The 16,290-nt window shown below is 35.5% G+C and overlaps 1 protein-coding gene across 5 annotated transcripts in view; it reads left to right on the top strand.

The window, feature by feature from the left end:
- olf413 (DBH like monooxygenase olf413) overlaps positions 1-16,290 on the top strand; it is a 237,236-nt gene that overhangs the window by 191,663 nt on the left and 29,283 nt on the right. For all 5 annotated transcript variants that reach the window (XM_036360265.2, XM_070112116.1, XM_036360264.2 and 2 more), the window contains 3 exons: positions 306-475; positions 11,281-11,443; positions 12,528-12,663. In XM_036360265.2, the coding sequence (XP_036216158.2) occupies positions 306-475; positions 11,281-11,443; positions 12,528-12,663 (469 nt within the window). The remainder of the gene's footprint in view (positions 1-305; positions 476-11,280; positions 11,444-12,527; positions 12,664-16,290) is intronic.

Genomic DNA, 16,290 nt, shown 5'->3' with positions numbered 1-16,290 from the left:
AATTAAAATGGTAATCGTAATGGTAAATAAAATTTCACTATGGTCAACAAATATTGTACTAAAAATACAAGTAAATTCCTCAAGTGGCCCGATGGATAACTCATTGTTGTATGTATCCATGTAGAGTAGTGTTAATACATATTTTAAACGGTGTCAATCAATTCTTTATTTATCGAATTATTTGAGAGTCATTTGAAATACATATAACCACGAGCTTTTCAACTCCATCACCATATTAGACGATTTCACTGCTATGATGGAGTTAAAAAATTAGCACCATATTTATATCTAACTACTTTTTTTAGGTATGGATCCAAATTGGCGTCACATAATTCCACCCGGTCAAAAGGATGTAATCTCTGAAGGACAATGTATTGAAGATTGTACAGCCTACGCTTTTCCTACTCAGGGAATAAACATTTTTGCGGTGATGATGCGTACACACCAAATCGGCAAAAAAGTTAAACTTCGGCAGGTATGGATGAGAATTGGCATTAATTATTTGTTAATAATTCAAGGTATTACTTTTATACTCTCGTAACATATTAAACAGAATATTAAAGTTTTGTTTATCTAACGGTTGTTTGTAACACCTTAAATTAATCGCGATAGATGTCGATTTATATAGGTATATCGAAATGGTCAAGATGACTAGACGAGTTAAATTCCGGATGTCTGTTTGTCCGATGATTTGTTTGACCATTTATCTGTCCGGGTAAGCGATAACTTGAGTTAAAATAACTACAAAAAACAATAGTGGTGTAAGGAAGTCACAAATTAAGATACTATACAAATTGGTACTGAAAATCACAGTAAGATGGGGTGTTCGTGGTAAAAAAGTTTTAGAAAGTGGGCGTGGTCCCGATTCTCATAGGTTCTATGTACATACATATCTCCCAAACTTTTTAAACTTATATTGAAAACAAGAGAAAACGCTATAATACCCTTCACAGGTGCATTTCGTTTAGTAACTACTATATGTATGACTACATTTGAAAACGTAACTTGCCAACGGGTTGCATCCAACGGAAAGCATTTTGCCAGTACTTTCTAGCCAGGTTCTTTGCTATAAACAATCTTCTATTCGAATTAAGGTTAGTTATTGAGGTAAATAGATCTTTCAGAAATGTATATAAATTTTAATTTTTTAAGCTGATTGATTGTTCACATTAAATTAATGGAAAACAAAACAAATTATAATATTTATAGAAATTAGAAAATATATAACATATAATAATATTTATTATTCTATAATACTTTTTTATATGATATATGAATTACAATAATTACATCTATGACTTACACTTTATATTATAATACAAACTTAAATTTAATAATATTGAATCTAACATATATCTATATATATAATATATCTATTTTCTAAAGCTTAAAAATATTCCGTCATTATCACTGTATGGTGTTTCATATGTTATACATGAGGTCATTGCAGAATCCATGTTTGTCCATACCCAATCTATTGCTGTTTCCTGTTTTGTTATGGCGACCTTAGCCAATGAAGATTGAAATCCCAACTGTTGTAATCGAGTCTCCAAATCATCAGTTACTGTTAGGCGACATACATATGTTGAAGTCACCAAGGACCACTGACGGTACATTATACTGTTCAGTTATCTGACGGATATTATTTTCCACTTGGTTTCTAAATTCCGGAAGTCTATAGCGGGGGTTCCTGGGGGTTTATATTATATTATATCGATTATATATAATCCATTGGCACTTGTGGCTCTGCTACATCCTACATATAAAGCTGATCATGATTGGTGTCCAATCTGCATTTCGACTGTGAGGCTGCTTGGAACGTGCAAAGCTTCCAACTCTTGGTTCTGCGAATTTTATCAATAGTCGCACCATTGAACATTCAGATCTATGTGATTCGGAATCAACCTGCATTAGTTCCCCCGCAGCACCATTGACTAGAACATCACTTATGCTTATGTTGACTGTCACCCTATATTTGATCGAAGTCTTGAACTGCAATGTTTAAAGCATTCCTTGTGTTTCCGATGGCTTAAAAGACTTCACAGCTTCTAAAATGTTTGCCCTGCTGCGTTCTGTTAAGGAACTTGACTTAATTGTATCCTTCGCAGTCGAAATGAACTTCTCGGTCATTGTGTTTGCAAGTTTAGTTATATTGAAATCATTTACTCCAGCATTTGAATAAAATAGATGGATGGCTTCGTTCGGTATCTCATTAAAGTTCTTTTCCCTGCTTTTGAATAATTGGATGTCAGCGTGTGTCATATTTCCCTCTGACATGTTATTTAAAGCGATGGCAAATGCTTGATCTTCACGCTGGCGCATTATTTCAGTGAGCTAAAAGTACCGAAATTGATCCCAAAGCGGTGTTCCTGTAATTGTACTGTAATGATCATTCCTATTCGGCGCAAATATCCATCGATCTCCTACTGGCGGCAGCTGCTTTAAGTAACCAAACACGATAATTGGTATGCCTCCAAAGTAAGCGGTGCTCCTGAAAATTTGCTTTTGCCTGCAATTTAAATATGCAAACATCTTTGCTCCAACCATTGAAATTTCGTCAATTATAATAGGCCTAATAGCTATGAGATTGGCATGAATAGTGTTTAATGTGTCACTATTTAGTGGCCGGAGATCGCCGGAAGACTGGTTGACGGGGAGTGAAAAAACCGAATGAAGGGTTAGGCCTCCAATTCCAAATGCTGCTTAGCCAGTGGGTGCGCAGAGTAACACCTTGGCTGTTTCGGGGTTGGTTCCTGGTACACTATTAGCTCGCAATGTCAACGACTGATATATAGTTGTTATAAGCCGACTTTTGCCCACTCCAGCACCGCCTCCGACATATTTGAAGAAGATTTCCTAACATTGTGCATTACATGAGCAAAGTATTCCCTCTGTTAAGTGACTGCACCATTGCCAGTAAATCGTCTTCAAATATTAGAGGTGGGAGTTTAATTAATCGAACCGCCTTTTCCTCTGTATTGTTGTGCTCTTGAAAAACATTAATGTATCCTGTTTGCTCTGGAACAGCTAGAGCTCTGAATTCGGGATCTAAAAGTTGTGAGGCAGCTCGATCATCAGCTGTCTGTTGTTATTGTTGTAGCGGCAGCATTCAGCCGAGTTGACAGTCCTTGACCGGATAAAATCCGGGTCCGTTCCGGTTACGTAGACCCGACTGTCGTGGGAACGGATCATCAGCTGTCTCTTCCACTGTGGCATGAAGGTTTTCCAAAATCCGTTCTAGTTCGTTCGATGAAAATTTGTCATATTTGAGCTTATTCAGCTCAATTTGCTCCTTGTGTGCATTGCAAATACTCTCGATGTCATTATTTAATAAGTTTGTTTCCTCATTTCTCCATGGGTGAAACATCATGGCGGTTTCTCTGAAGAAATCGGCTCTTGAACTTTCAACGCTAAAACGTTTCCAACGCAGAATAAGGGCTTGCTTCCTTTTCCTTAAAAATCCTGATTCATCTTTTAATGCCATTAGAAGTGCAGCTGTCGTGTCATCCTCGTTCCCTACTTCGTTGTAGTCTTCGATATTATCAAAAACATTTCTGCTTGTTTTGCAAAATCTGAACCATGCTGCAAAATCTGCTAAACATAGCTCTTCCAATTGATCGGGCCTTTGAGATTAGTGCTCCAGCACACTCGGCACATATATGTCCGTAGAGTCCTCCTGTAATTTTTTATAAATAAATTCCCCATTACTGGCTTCTGATAGATGCAGTCCCAAAATATTAGGTGAAGTAAAAAGTTCGTTCGGTTTTTTATTGATTTTTCAAAAGATGATAACTTTGTGTACATTTGTCCGATTTAAGTCAAATATGCGCCGTTTTGTTTGTAAACGTGTTGCCAACGAGATGCCAACTTCATTATACCCCTCTCGTGGAAGACTGCGTCCCTATTGCCAAAAAACTCGGAGAGCCAATTTTCACAGACCTCTCTTGAGGCCAACTTCTCACCATTAAACGCGTTCGCCATGGACAGGAAAAGATGGTAATCACTTGGTGCCAGGTCCGGATAAGGTGGGTGCATTAGAACCTCCCATCCGAGCTTCAGGAGCTCCTGGCGAGTCCCCAAAGACGTGTGTGGCCTGGCGTTGTCCTGATGGAACACAATTCGGCCTCCTTTGATCAAAGATGGCCTCTTCTGGATGAGTGCTGCCTTCAAGCGGTCTAGCTGTTGGCAGTAAAGGGCCGAATTGAGCGTTTGTCCATAGGGGAGCAGCTCGCAGTAGATGATTCCTTGCCCATCCCACCAAACACACTGCAAAACCTTCCTGGACGTCAATCAGGTCTTGACCACCATCTGGGCCGCTTCCCCGAGCTTTGACCACGACTGTTTGCGCTCGATGTTGTCATAAGTGACCCATTTTTCATCGCCAATCACAATCCGCTTCAGAAACGGGTCGATTTTGTTGCGATTCTGCAGCGATTTGCAGATGGAAATTCGGTCCATCATGTTTTTTGCGTTAGTTCGTGTGACGTTGTGAAAAATTGTAAAATATAGCGAATTTTCTCTTTGTTGGTGTCCATCTTTGACGAGCGCTCACAACGAACTGAGTAAATCAATCGAAAAACTATCAAAGACAAACTTTTAGCGCGAATAAACACGTTTTCAGCGCCGTATAGTATGACATGATGCGACACGTAACACTAGTACTATGGACAATAACGCCATCTCTTAGATAAAAACCGAACGAACTTTTTACTTGGCCTAATATTATAAGCTGCTTCTTGAGCCGATATTTCCGATCCATTTACAAATTTGTTTTCGATGTGCTGCAGTTTTCTTTTGATGGAGAAACTCCCTGCATTTATTTTCTCCATGGCTTGTCTCAATAATGTTGATACTCCTCTATTGGATTTATTTATATAATTAATGATATAGCTGCAGCAAGCGTATGCGTCCAGAATGAATTGAATATCTATATTTGCTCTATGGAATTTAAGGATATTTTTATTATAGGCATTTAGAAGCCTGATTGAAAATTTTCTCTTTGGGAGAATGTGTGGCTTTTTTAGGTCTCTTAGGCAAGCTCGACCATGTCTGTGTTTTTGATACTGAATGAATTCCAGTAAGTCCAAAACATCCCCATCGGTTGTGATGTGTCTACTTTCTTCTTTTCAGCCTCCCAATATGCAGGTAAGGGTCGAAGTCCTTTGAGTATATGATATTTTCATCCCTCACATTTGCAGCAGTTATATTTCTCGATCCAGACTTTTTACGCAGGCAAATGGAAATTGCATTTTAATGCGCTCCAACTCCTAGAACTTATAAATATACTGGAGCACGTCCACGCGCACACAACGCCGATCATAGCGTCGAATTTCAGAACGTGCAATTTTACTGTAAGTTGTTGTGGATGTCTTCTTTTTTCCGCAGTATTTGGTTGGATACAACAGTTCCTGAGCATCGTCGTCGGTTGTAACGTCCCTTGGGCATCTACCTTGTCCTGGTGCCATTGCAACCCGTTCAATGGATCGACTTTCAAGGGGTTCATTGTAAAGTCTCCTGACCACCTGGATTTAAATCCTCTTCCATTCAAGCGGTACATTTTCCTGCCGGGCATTAAGCAGGTCTTTTACTTCAGCCTCTTCTGCAGGATCTGCAATAAATGGCACAGTTTCCTCGATTCCAGCATTTGCCAGCCAATCACATGACATTTGTATATTATGCTTGACGTCGAGCTCTGTACCCAGCAGATAGTTTAGTGCCTCCAATATTTTTGCTGGTCGCACTGCCTCTGTCATAAAATTTTGTTATATTCCAATCAACGTTTCAAGTGCACGTGAATAATATGGCTGTTATCAAATCTTCGTGGAAGCATGGTGACTGTCTCTACAACAGAAATAGGGATATTCACCACTGCTCCACGAATAGCACATTGTCGTTCATATCCTAAGGAGATGATGCGCATAAATGGGATCCTCGGTGATATCAGTCTTTCTTCCAGACACGTTAAATCCTGAAGGTATCTTGCCCTTCCCAACAATACGATAGCATGTATTGCAAAAGTTGTACTTTTGGTTCGAAGACGGAAATTTTGATGACAGATAAAACACTTTTCTAGCATCTTCTGAGCGCGCAAGTTTTGTTGAAGTCTGACATTTTTCTGCTTTTTTCACTTGATGAGGGAACCAAGTGCCACCGCAACACACGCATATTTCAGTGGGTCCTTTCTTCATAAACAATGCGTACATATCAAAGATATTGGCAGCTCGACGTTGACGTTCTTGTTCTTCTAGCTGTGCATCAAAAGTTCACGACGTCTTCTTATACTCCTCTTGGTTTGCCTCTCTCTTTCAAGCTGACGATTTGTGAGATCCGATCTATGCATTGTACTCTTTCCAACGTTGATTCCTGCTCGTTTGCTAGTTGTTTCCTGATTTGCTGGCGGGTCACTCTTCATTGAGAAGAATTTAAAATTTCTCGACGACTTCTCCTCAATGCAGCATTTCGTTGCCTCTCTTCTTCCCTTATTATTGCATTCTAAAGCCGTACAGAACGTTCCATTGTGTTGCGCTCCTGCTCCGCTGCTCTATATTCCGGATTGGTTCTCCTATTTAAATGTTCCGCGGTGTTGCGTTCCTGTTCTTCAGTCCTAATATCCGGATCCAAGCGCCTGTTCGAGTGTCCTATTCTGTTGCGCTCCTGCTCCGCTGCTCTATATTCTGGATTCAAACGTCTGTTTGAATGACCTACTATATTATGCTGCTGCGTCATCAGAGCTCTGTTGCTCTGTGAAGTAGGTTCTGTCGTCTAGTGGAACGTGCAGAACTGTCACGAGTTCTCTCCTCATTGCGACACTACAAATTTGAGCTGCGTAATTCTGCAATGTAGTCGGCGTTCCTCTGTCTATTATTTTCCAAATTTTGACTATATTGTTGTCGGCTTCGATTCAGAGCATTGCGACGTCTTTATTCCTGCGATTGTCTAAATACTCTTGGCATTTTTATAAATTAATAAGATATTTATACAAATAAAAAATATACTAAAAATAAACAGTGAAAAAATTATAATAGAAAGTTGTGTGCCTTGTTGAAAGTTTAAGCTTCGCGTAAACTGACGTGATCCGATGTGTTGGGCCCTATTTATTGAATGTTTTAGAGCCCGACTTCACATCTGCAAACTCTTTGCCCTTTTTGGTATCGTCAATTAATTTTCGAAGAAATGTGGCGTTAATTACAAAAGTTGCATTGTAGAGGTTCTTTTTTACCTAGGTCATATTTTCTACCTCCCCTACGAACTATGTTTACTTTCTACCTAGGTTTTGTTTTGTACCTACCCATCAGTTAATTAGGGTTTTAAATTATTATTAATAAATATAATATATCTTGAATTATTAGGGATTTATTTATTTTATGGGTATTAAAAATATTATTTCCCCGTTAAAAAGGGCATTATCGAAGTTTTTTTACCTAGGTTATGCTTTTGAGTTACGCTTCGAACAATGTTTATTTCCTACCTGTTATTCTACCTAGAATATTTTGTACCTACCCATCAGTTAATTAGGGTTTTAAAACCGAATAATTATGTTTTCAAAGTTAGTGTTCTATTATTATTAATATATAATAATATAATATATCTTGAATAATTAGGGATTTGTTTATTTTATGGTTAATTAAATAATATTTTTGCTCCTTACTCATATGTATCCATTCTTAACACAATTTTCAACTTATTGTCCGAATTAGCTACATGTCATACCTTACTTTTGGCACAAGCAAAACTGTTTTTGGCAGATATAAGAAAAATTTTATTGAAAGCTCAAATTGGACAGTATAAATTATTAATTAATTTGATTTATTTATAATATATTTTTTGTAAAGTGGTTAAATCTGATTACAATGTAAATATATTGGAGAAGATTGATTAGTTATGTTACTCACCATTTACCATATAGCAAAAATTTAAGGGTTTAATTTTCTATTACAAGCTATATTACATTTCGGAGAAAATAGGTTCTCTATTTAATGAAAAAAGTAAGTCATGCCAAACTTTGTGAAGATATTTTGTCATATAAAAAAATTGCCCATACAAGAACTTGATTTTGATCGGTCAGTTTCTATGACAGAAACTATCCGATCTTAACAATTCGTTTGAAGTCATATCTTAAGCAATAATTCATCTAAAAACTTCCATACAAAAATTTATTTTGATCGGTCCGTTTCTATGATAGCTGTGGTCTGATATGAACAATTCGTTCGAAGATTGTAGCGATATCTTTGACAATCATCATCCATGCCATATTTCGTGAAGATAACTTGTCGTAAACAATTTTTATCATATAAGAACTTAATTTAGATTGTAAGTCTGTATGGCAGCTATATGCCATTGAGAGAAATCCATGCCGGATTTCGTGAAGATATCTTATCTAATGAACAATTTTTCCATGCAAGCACTTGATTCCGATCGTTCAGTGTGTCTGGCAGATATATGCTATAGTGATCCGATCTGAACAATTTCTTTTAAGATTGCACAGCTTTTTTTAGCAAAAACCAGTACCGAATTTCGTGAAGATATCTCGTCAAATGAAAAAGTTTTCCATGCAAGTATTTGATTCCGATCGTACAGTTTATATTGCAGCTATATGCTAAAGTAGCCCGATCTGAAAAATTTTTTGGAAATTGCATAACTTTTTTTAGTAAAAACCCATACCGAATTTCGTGAAGATATCTTGTCAGATGAAAGAGTTTTCCATACAAGCACTTGATTCCGATTGTTCAGGTTATATGGCAGCTATATGATACAGTAATCCGATCTTTGAAATCTCATCGGAGATTAAATGAATGCCTTAAATAATAATACATGCCAAATGTCGTGAAGATAACTTGTCGTAAACAATTTGTATCATATAAGAACTTAATTTAGATTGTCAGTCTGTATGGCAGCTATATGCCATTGAGAGAAATCCATGCCGGATTTTGTGAAGATATATATCTAATGAACAATTTTTCCATACAAGCACTTGATTCCGATCGTTCAGTGTGTCTGGCAGATATATGCTATAGTGATCCGATCTGTACAATTTTTTTGGATATTGCAATACTTCTTCTACCAACAACCTATGCCAAATTTCGTGAAGATATCTCTTCAAATTAAAGAGTTTTCCATGCAAGTATTTGATTGCGATCGTTCAGTTTATATGGCAGCTATATGCTAAAGTAATCCGATCTGAATAATTTCTTTTGAGATTGCACAGCTTTTTTTAGCAAAAACCAGCACCGAATTTCATGAAGATATCTCGTCAAATGAAAAAGTTTTCCATATAAGAACTTGATTCCGAGCGTTCAGTTTATATGGCAGCTATATGATACAGTAATCCGATCTGAGCAATTTGGTCGGAGATTACATTACTGCCTTAGACACTAACCTATACCAAATTTCGTGAACATATCTCGTCAAATGAAAAAGTTTTCCATGCAAGTATTTGATTCCGATCGTTCAGTTTATATTGCAGCTATATGCTAAAGTAGCCCGATCTGAACAATTTTTTGGAAATTGCATAACTTTTTTTAGTAAAAACCCATACCGAATTTCGTGAAGATATCTTGTCAGATGAAAGAGTTTTCCATACAAGCACTTGATTCCGATTGTTCAGGTTATATGACAGCTATATGCTATAGTCATCCGATCTTTGAAATCTCATCGGAGATTTAATGAATGCCTTAAATAATATTACATGCCAAATGTCGTGAAGATACATCGTTAAATGAAAGAGTTTTCCATACAAGCACTTGATTCCGATTGTTAAGTTTGTATGGCAGCTATGTGCTATAGTGATCCGATATCGGCCGTTCCGACAAATGAGCAGCTTCTTGGTAAGAAAAAGACGTGTTCAAAATTTCAGATATCTCAAAAACTGAGGGACTAGTTCGCGTATATACAGATGGACGGACAGACGGACACGGCTAAATCAACTCAGCTCGTCACGGTGATCATTTATATATATACTTTATATGGTCTCCGCCGTTTACTTTTGGATGTTACAAACTTCGTGGCAAAATTAATATACTCTGTTGAGGGTATAACTAATAAAAGGGGGCTAACTCGCTAATGAAAAATTTCAGAAGCAATATATTTTACAGTGCAGATGGTACGAAATGTGAGTCCGTATAAAAAATTTACAAAATCGGACTGCATACACGCCTACTTTCCATATAACGCAATTTTAAATTTAACCATATTTTTTCGCTTTACGATCCTTAAACAAGTTCAAATAAAAACCCTTGAAATGAAAGTTTGCATTCTAAAAATGAAGTCGAAATCGGACCACAATATTTTAAGCCACCAGATACCGAATATAAGGATATCATTGCCTATCGCTTAATTTGAGAAATATCTTAATAAAATTAATATGTACAATTGAAAAAAGGAAAACGTGGATAATTCACAAATTTTTAGAAACTTACATACTGAATTTAATACGGATGTCGTCAATGAGCTGAGTTTGGTAATTCAAAGGATATTTCCTTTTTGAAGACTAACTTCGAAAAAAATTTGTTTGGTCCAATACCCAAAAAAGAAATCGCTTTTGACGTAAATTATGTGTTGAATAAGTTTGAACTTTTTTTTAGCAATTTTGTAAACGTTTCAAAATACGAAGGCAAATAATACTTTAATGTCTGAATTTATCAACCCTAAACAACATAATATTCTCTAGGTTCTACAGATACGATATTCGTATTCAAACGAATATATGTGAAACAAATTATGAGAACGATGATGCGTTTACATTTTTTTTCGTAATGGTAACAAATTATCGACTACTACGAGTCACAACTGAAATATTTACTGTAAATTAACGCGAAGAGCTAATCTTAGTACATATATTCATCTATTACCGCCGAGAAAGTTTTAAACGGATTCTGGCTTAATTTTACTGAGACATTTCCAATTCTGATCCATATTAGAGGTATTAACCCAAATAGGACAGTGGAATTAATTACTGGAATTTATGAGGTCATTGGAAAGGTCATCAATATTTTGCAAACGAGTCACAAAATGCTCAAGAAAATATAAACGTTCACATCTTTGTTACACCTAAAACCAATGGAGGTAGATACTAATGTTCTTACTGATTTTTGCAAAACTAATTTATCGCATTTTATCCAAAACTTAAATATTTTACGTCTTTATTATCTCAATCTAACCGACATGAAATAATTTTTCTCTATTCGATCTGTTCTTTTATGTATACTTCGAAATAATTAAGCCATAATTTACTAGCAATGTATTTACTCAGGACTGAACTAATCGGGCGTATAATAATTGCAGATTCGTCAGACTGAAGAACTTTTTCCAATTGTAATGGACACCAACATCGACCCAAAGTATCAAGACTTTCGCTATCTACCTGCTCCTGTGCGGTCTTTGCCTGGTGATCGACTTATTGCTGAGTGTATTTACGACAGCTCAACGCGAAAAGCAATTACCCTTGGTAAGTAGCCATTACAGAAAAGCTGTATTACAGGTGTATGTGTATCGAAATTGTGAATAGTAAAGCCAAAGAACAACACTAAAATTGATGAAATTTCGGTAAGGAAAGGCGCTCCGTACTGCGCTTTCAAACCAATCTCTTTGGAAAAGTTACCTCCAACTGCACATGGCATAAACTGGTTACAACACTTCCAGAGGCACGCAACCCTTTCCATATTGTTTTGCTCCAGAGCTTCGAAATACCACTTTCATTGACGAGTTTTATGTATCATCCTTTTATAACATACATACAAATAGTATGAGCAGAATATTCAATTTACGAGTACATACAAGATCTCGTTACTCTTGCATAACTAACATTTATCTTTTGTGTTATTGTGTAGCATCGACATTATTGTTTATCGTCTACCTACCTAAAAAATTATATTTTCAAATCTGGATGAAAAATAGCCACTTTTATATCAAATATATCCACGTAAGAGGTTTGTTCGACAAGTTTCGCGAATTTTATATTTCTTAAGAAAGTAATCATGAATATTTTTTCCCCTTCAAAGTAATCACCCCCAGTTGTAATGCACTTACACTATTAGATAAGTAGATATCGGTGAAGGTGCGATACACGTAGCCCGCGAAAATTCAAAATTCGCGATAATTTTTGAACAATCCTCGTATTTATACAAAAACAACACATTAGTGGTGTCACAGCCACCGTATTCCCTAGACCTCTGTAACTTATTTTTCCCCAAAACTGAAGAGGCCCATGAAAGGACAACGCTTCGCAACGATTGAGGAGATAAAAACTGCGTCGAAGGAGAAGCTGAACAAAACCACAAAAAATTACTTTTTCAAGGGCTTTGAGGATTGGAAAATACGCTGGCATAAGTGCATTATATCTAGGGGTTCAAAGTAATCGCCCCTAGATATAATGCACTTATGCACTTATGGGGACGCAATAGATATTCATGAATTAATAAACACTTTCTTAAGAAATACAAAATTCGGGATACTTTTTGAAAAAGCATCGTAGACTAATTTTTTTGAATTTTTAGCCATAGTTACATTGTTATTATTATGTCCCGTTGCAGGTGGTCTGACTATGAAAGAGGAGAGTTGTACGGTACTGATACTCTATTATCCGCGCCAAAAGGAACTTACTACATGTCACTCCTTACCAAGTTTACCAACGGTGCTCCACTCCCTGGGCATCGAGGAACTTGCAACGTAAGTTTCTAATTTATGTAACATATCCGAAGAGCTTTTCTTCCAAAAAAAAAAACAAGAAAAAAGAATAATAGATCCTTTTTAAATTTTATGGTAACGCACTTAAGTAGATTTTTTCATAGTTTCACTTTTTTAAAGAAATGTTAAAAAAGTTTACTTTAATTTATCTAAAACAAATCGAAATCGACATAATCATACAAATGCCATATATCAAAATGATCAAGATTAGAATATTTATCAAAGAAAATTAGAAATATCGCATTATAACAACGCCCACACCCCTTATAACGGTAACAATTGGGAAATAGAGTGACATTATCCACTTTTAGGGGCAATTCTATATCTTAAAACTACTCGACCCATTTCAACCAATGTTGATATATAACATTATCATGACACCGTTATATTACATCTCATTCTCTTACTTAACAATAAGAGAATAAGAATAAGACCATATCGAAATAAAACTTTGCAATAATAATGGAGAGATCATTCAACCTCGATACCGAAACTATAATGTCTCAAGATCTACATGCCGTACGTGAGAATCTCAGTACCTATGACTGACTTTATACCGAAAATATTGGTCAATATCTAAAGTATTTTAGATCATTACGGTAAGTATACCGTATATATGGGCCAATATGCACGATATCTTAGCAAAAATAGTAAACATACATTAAGTATATTATAGATTGCTGGGGTGAAATCAGTCAATAAATTGCCCCAGCTTTTCATACCACATTAAATTTTATTAACAATATGTTATTCCGTAGTACAAAGTATGGCTATTGAAATGTGCTTTCCTACTGCACTAATAAGACGAATATATTTAGATAATTGTGTTAATTAAATAATTGTATATACATTGAAATCTCGGATATATGGAAACCAAAACACCCTGGTGGCAACACTTCAAGCTATAATTTTTTTGGCTGTGAATTTTTGTGTTTCTATTTTACGAAAGTCTTCAATTTTAATAATTTTAATTGATATTTATTTAGTGATTTAATTAAATATTTAGTGATTTGATTTTGAATTGTACGTTAAGTATTCTTCAAATTTTCTAAGTGCCTAAATGATTCTCACGAATCCTCCAAACCTGCTCCTAAGCGTAAACGTCCTTCCAATGAAGTAACACTTGGTTCTTTTGTACAGAAGAGACGTCTCCTCCTAATGACCTAATAAATATCTCTTCTCCTGGCCCTAAAGGTGATAAGCCGTCAACGTCCAAAGAGCTCAATTCCTCAAAAGCTCTATCTAATAGTAATAGGTGTCTCACAATTCCAGAGGCTCCCCCTAATCACTTAGTAGCATCTGTTAAAAATTAGGTAGTTATTCCACCTAACAAGTCTATATTTATTTCTAGACTTGCCAAAGATACCTTGGTGGAGGACATTAAGTCTTACATTTCGTCACGTTTAAAAATTGATGATATCAATATCCGTAAGTTTAACTTTAATTATGATAGAAGTATATCATCGTTTAAAATAGACGTATCTTTTGAAATATTCAAAAAGATCTTAGATAATTCATTCTGGCCACCTGGGGCTTTTATACGCGAATTTAAGCCTAAACTTGGAAGAACTGAGGAAAACAATGTTAAATTTCCAAAAGCAACCACCGATATAAAAAACGGATTGGTAGAAATTCGCTAAGCATTTATTATCAAAATGTTAGAGGTCTTAATACAAAACTAACCGACTTGTATTTAAACAGTTCCAATTTTAATTTCTATATAATTCGATTTAGAGAAACATGGTTAAAACCTCACGTTTTTGAGAATGAGATTTTAAACAGCGAATTTCAAATATTTAGATGTGATCGACTGAACAGAATCGGTGGAGGTGCTCTATTTGCCGTACATTCCTCTATCCCATCTGAAGATGTTCTTGTTCCAGGAACCGACTCATTTGAATTTAAATGTATTAGAGTCTATGTTAACAGTTACTTTATTTATTTAACCCTAACTTATCATTAAACTTCGTGCTTCTTTACTCGGTTTAACTTTGCAAAGATAATTTTAAAAAGTTAAATACAGAACTTACTACAATAACATGGCCTAATTATAATGGTGATATTGAATTGAGTGGTTCCCATTTTAATAATATTATTACGAAATTATTTGAAATGTATGTTCTAATAATAATTGTTAATAAATGCAAAAGTACAAGTTTTTCGAAAGAGTTATAAAAATTGAAAAACAGAAAAACACGAGCCTTTAAACATTAAAATAAACCGGTTTTTCCCGGTCTATGCTTCCTAAAAAATAGAGCCAAATATATTACTTGCATTTGACAAGGATATTTAATTCCTCTCTAAAACACGATATATTTCCTTCAATATGAAAACAGTCATTTACAATCCCTTTGCATAAAAGTGGACTTAGGTCTAAAATTGAAAACTATAGAGGTATTGCAAAACTATCAGTTATACCTAAACTTTTTGAAGCTATCATCGCATACCATATAACCTTTCCGATTTCTTCGTTATTTTTCTCATCTCAGCATGGATTTCGTACAGGGAAATCGACAAACAAACATGTTTGAATTTGTAAACCATGTATCATTGGGTTTTAGGGAACATAAGCATACGGATGTTATATACACAGACTTTAGCAAAGCTTTCGATAAAGTACTTGATCTTCTGGGCTTTCAAGCCATGGGTAGCTTCCAATATTTTTCATAAAAAACAACGAGTGATATTCGAGGATACTCTTTAAGATACAATTGATGTCCCTTCAGGTGTCCCGATTGTTTTTGGCCCGATTCTGTTCTTGTTGTTTATTAACAATATCTCTTCTGTAATAGAATTCTCACAAATTTAATAATCTGCCGACGACGTAAAGCTTTTTAAATCATACACTTCAACTGAAAGGTGTCTGTTGCAAAGAGACTTAAACAATTTGATTGCATGGTGCGATAGAAATAATTTGCCATTGAATCTCAATAAATGTAAGACGATGTAGATCTGTGCACCCTCTCTCCTTATGTAATAATACACCATAGTCTAGAGCAAGTTTTAACTAACTTTAGCTTAATCTTAGTCTTCATATTGATACCATGGTCTTGAAGTTGTTGTCAGCTTTGTTAAACGTCGTTCTAAAGAATTAAGAGATCCGTATATTACTAAAACACTTTTTACAACTTTGGTTAGACCTATATTGGAATATGGCTCTATTGTATGAAACCCTAGCTAGCAAATCCATACTGACAAGTTAGAGTCGGTTCAAAAACAATTTTTACTTTTCGCCTTCTGTATTCCGATGAGATTCTAGGGTAAGTCTACCTCCATACACTAGCCGTTTAAAACTTATAGATCTACCTACACTTTCTAGTCATAGGAAAATGCTTGGCATAGTATTCTTAGTGAAAATCTTGAATGGAAGAGTTTGCAGTTCTTTTCTCCGGTCTGAAATTCATTTTAATATACTGGTCCGCTTTGTAAGGCAGTTTAGACCTTTACTGTTAAAAACCTGTAGATCAAATTTCGAACTAAACGAACCATTCCACCGACAAACTCATTTTAATTCTCATTCCAGCACATTTGACTTATCTGACTCACATTTTTAAAAATTAAAAAGGCTTTATTGTTTTCTCTTAATAAATAAAAATGAAACAATTTATT

This window comes from Bactrocera oleae, chromosome 6 (assembly GCF_042242935.1).
Source record: "Bactrocera oleae isolate idBacOlea1 chromosome 6, idBacOlea1, whole genome shotgun sequence".
NCBI classification, from domain to species: domain Eukaryota; kingdom Metazoa; phylum Arthropoda; class Insecta; order Diptera; family Tephritidae; genus Bactrocera; species Bactrocera oleae.
Note: the sequence above shows the minus strand (reverse complement) of the source record. Positions and strands in the feature narration are given on the sequence as shown.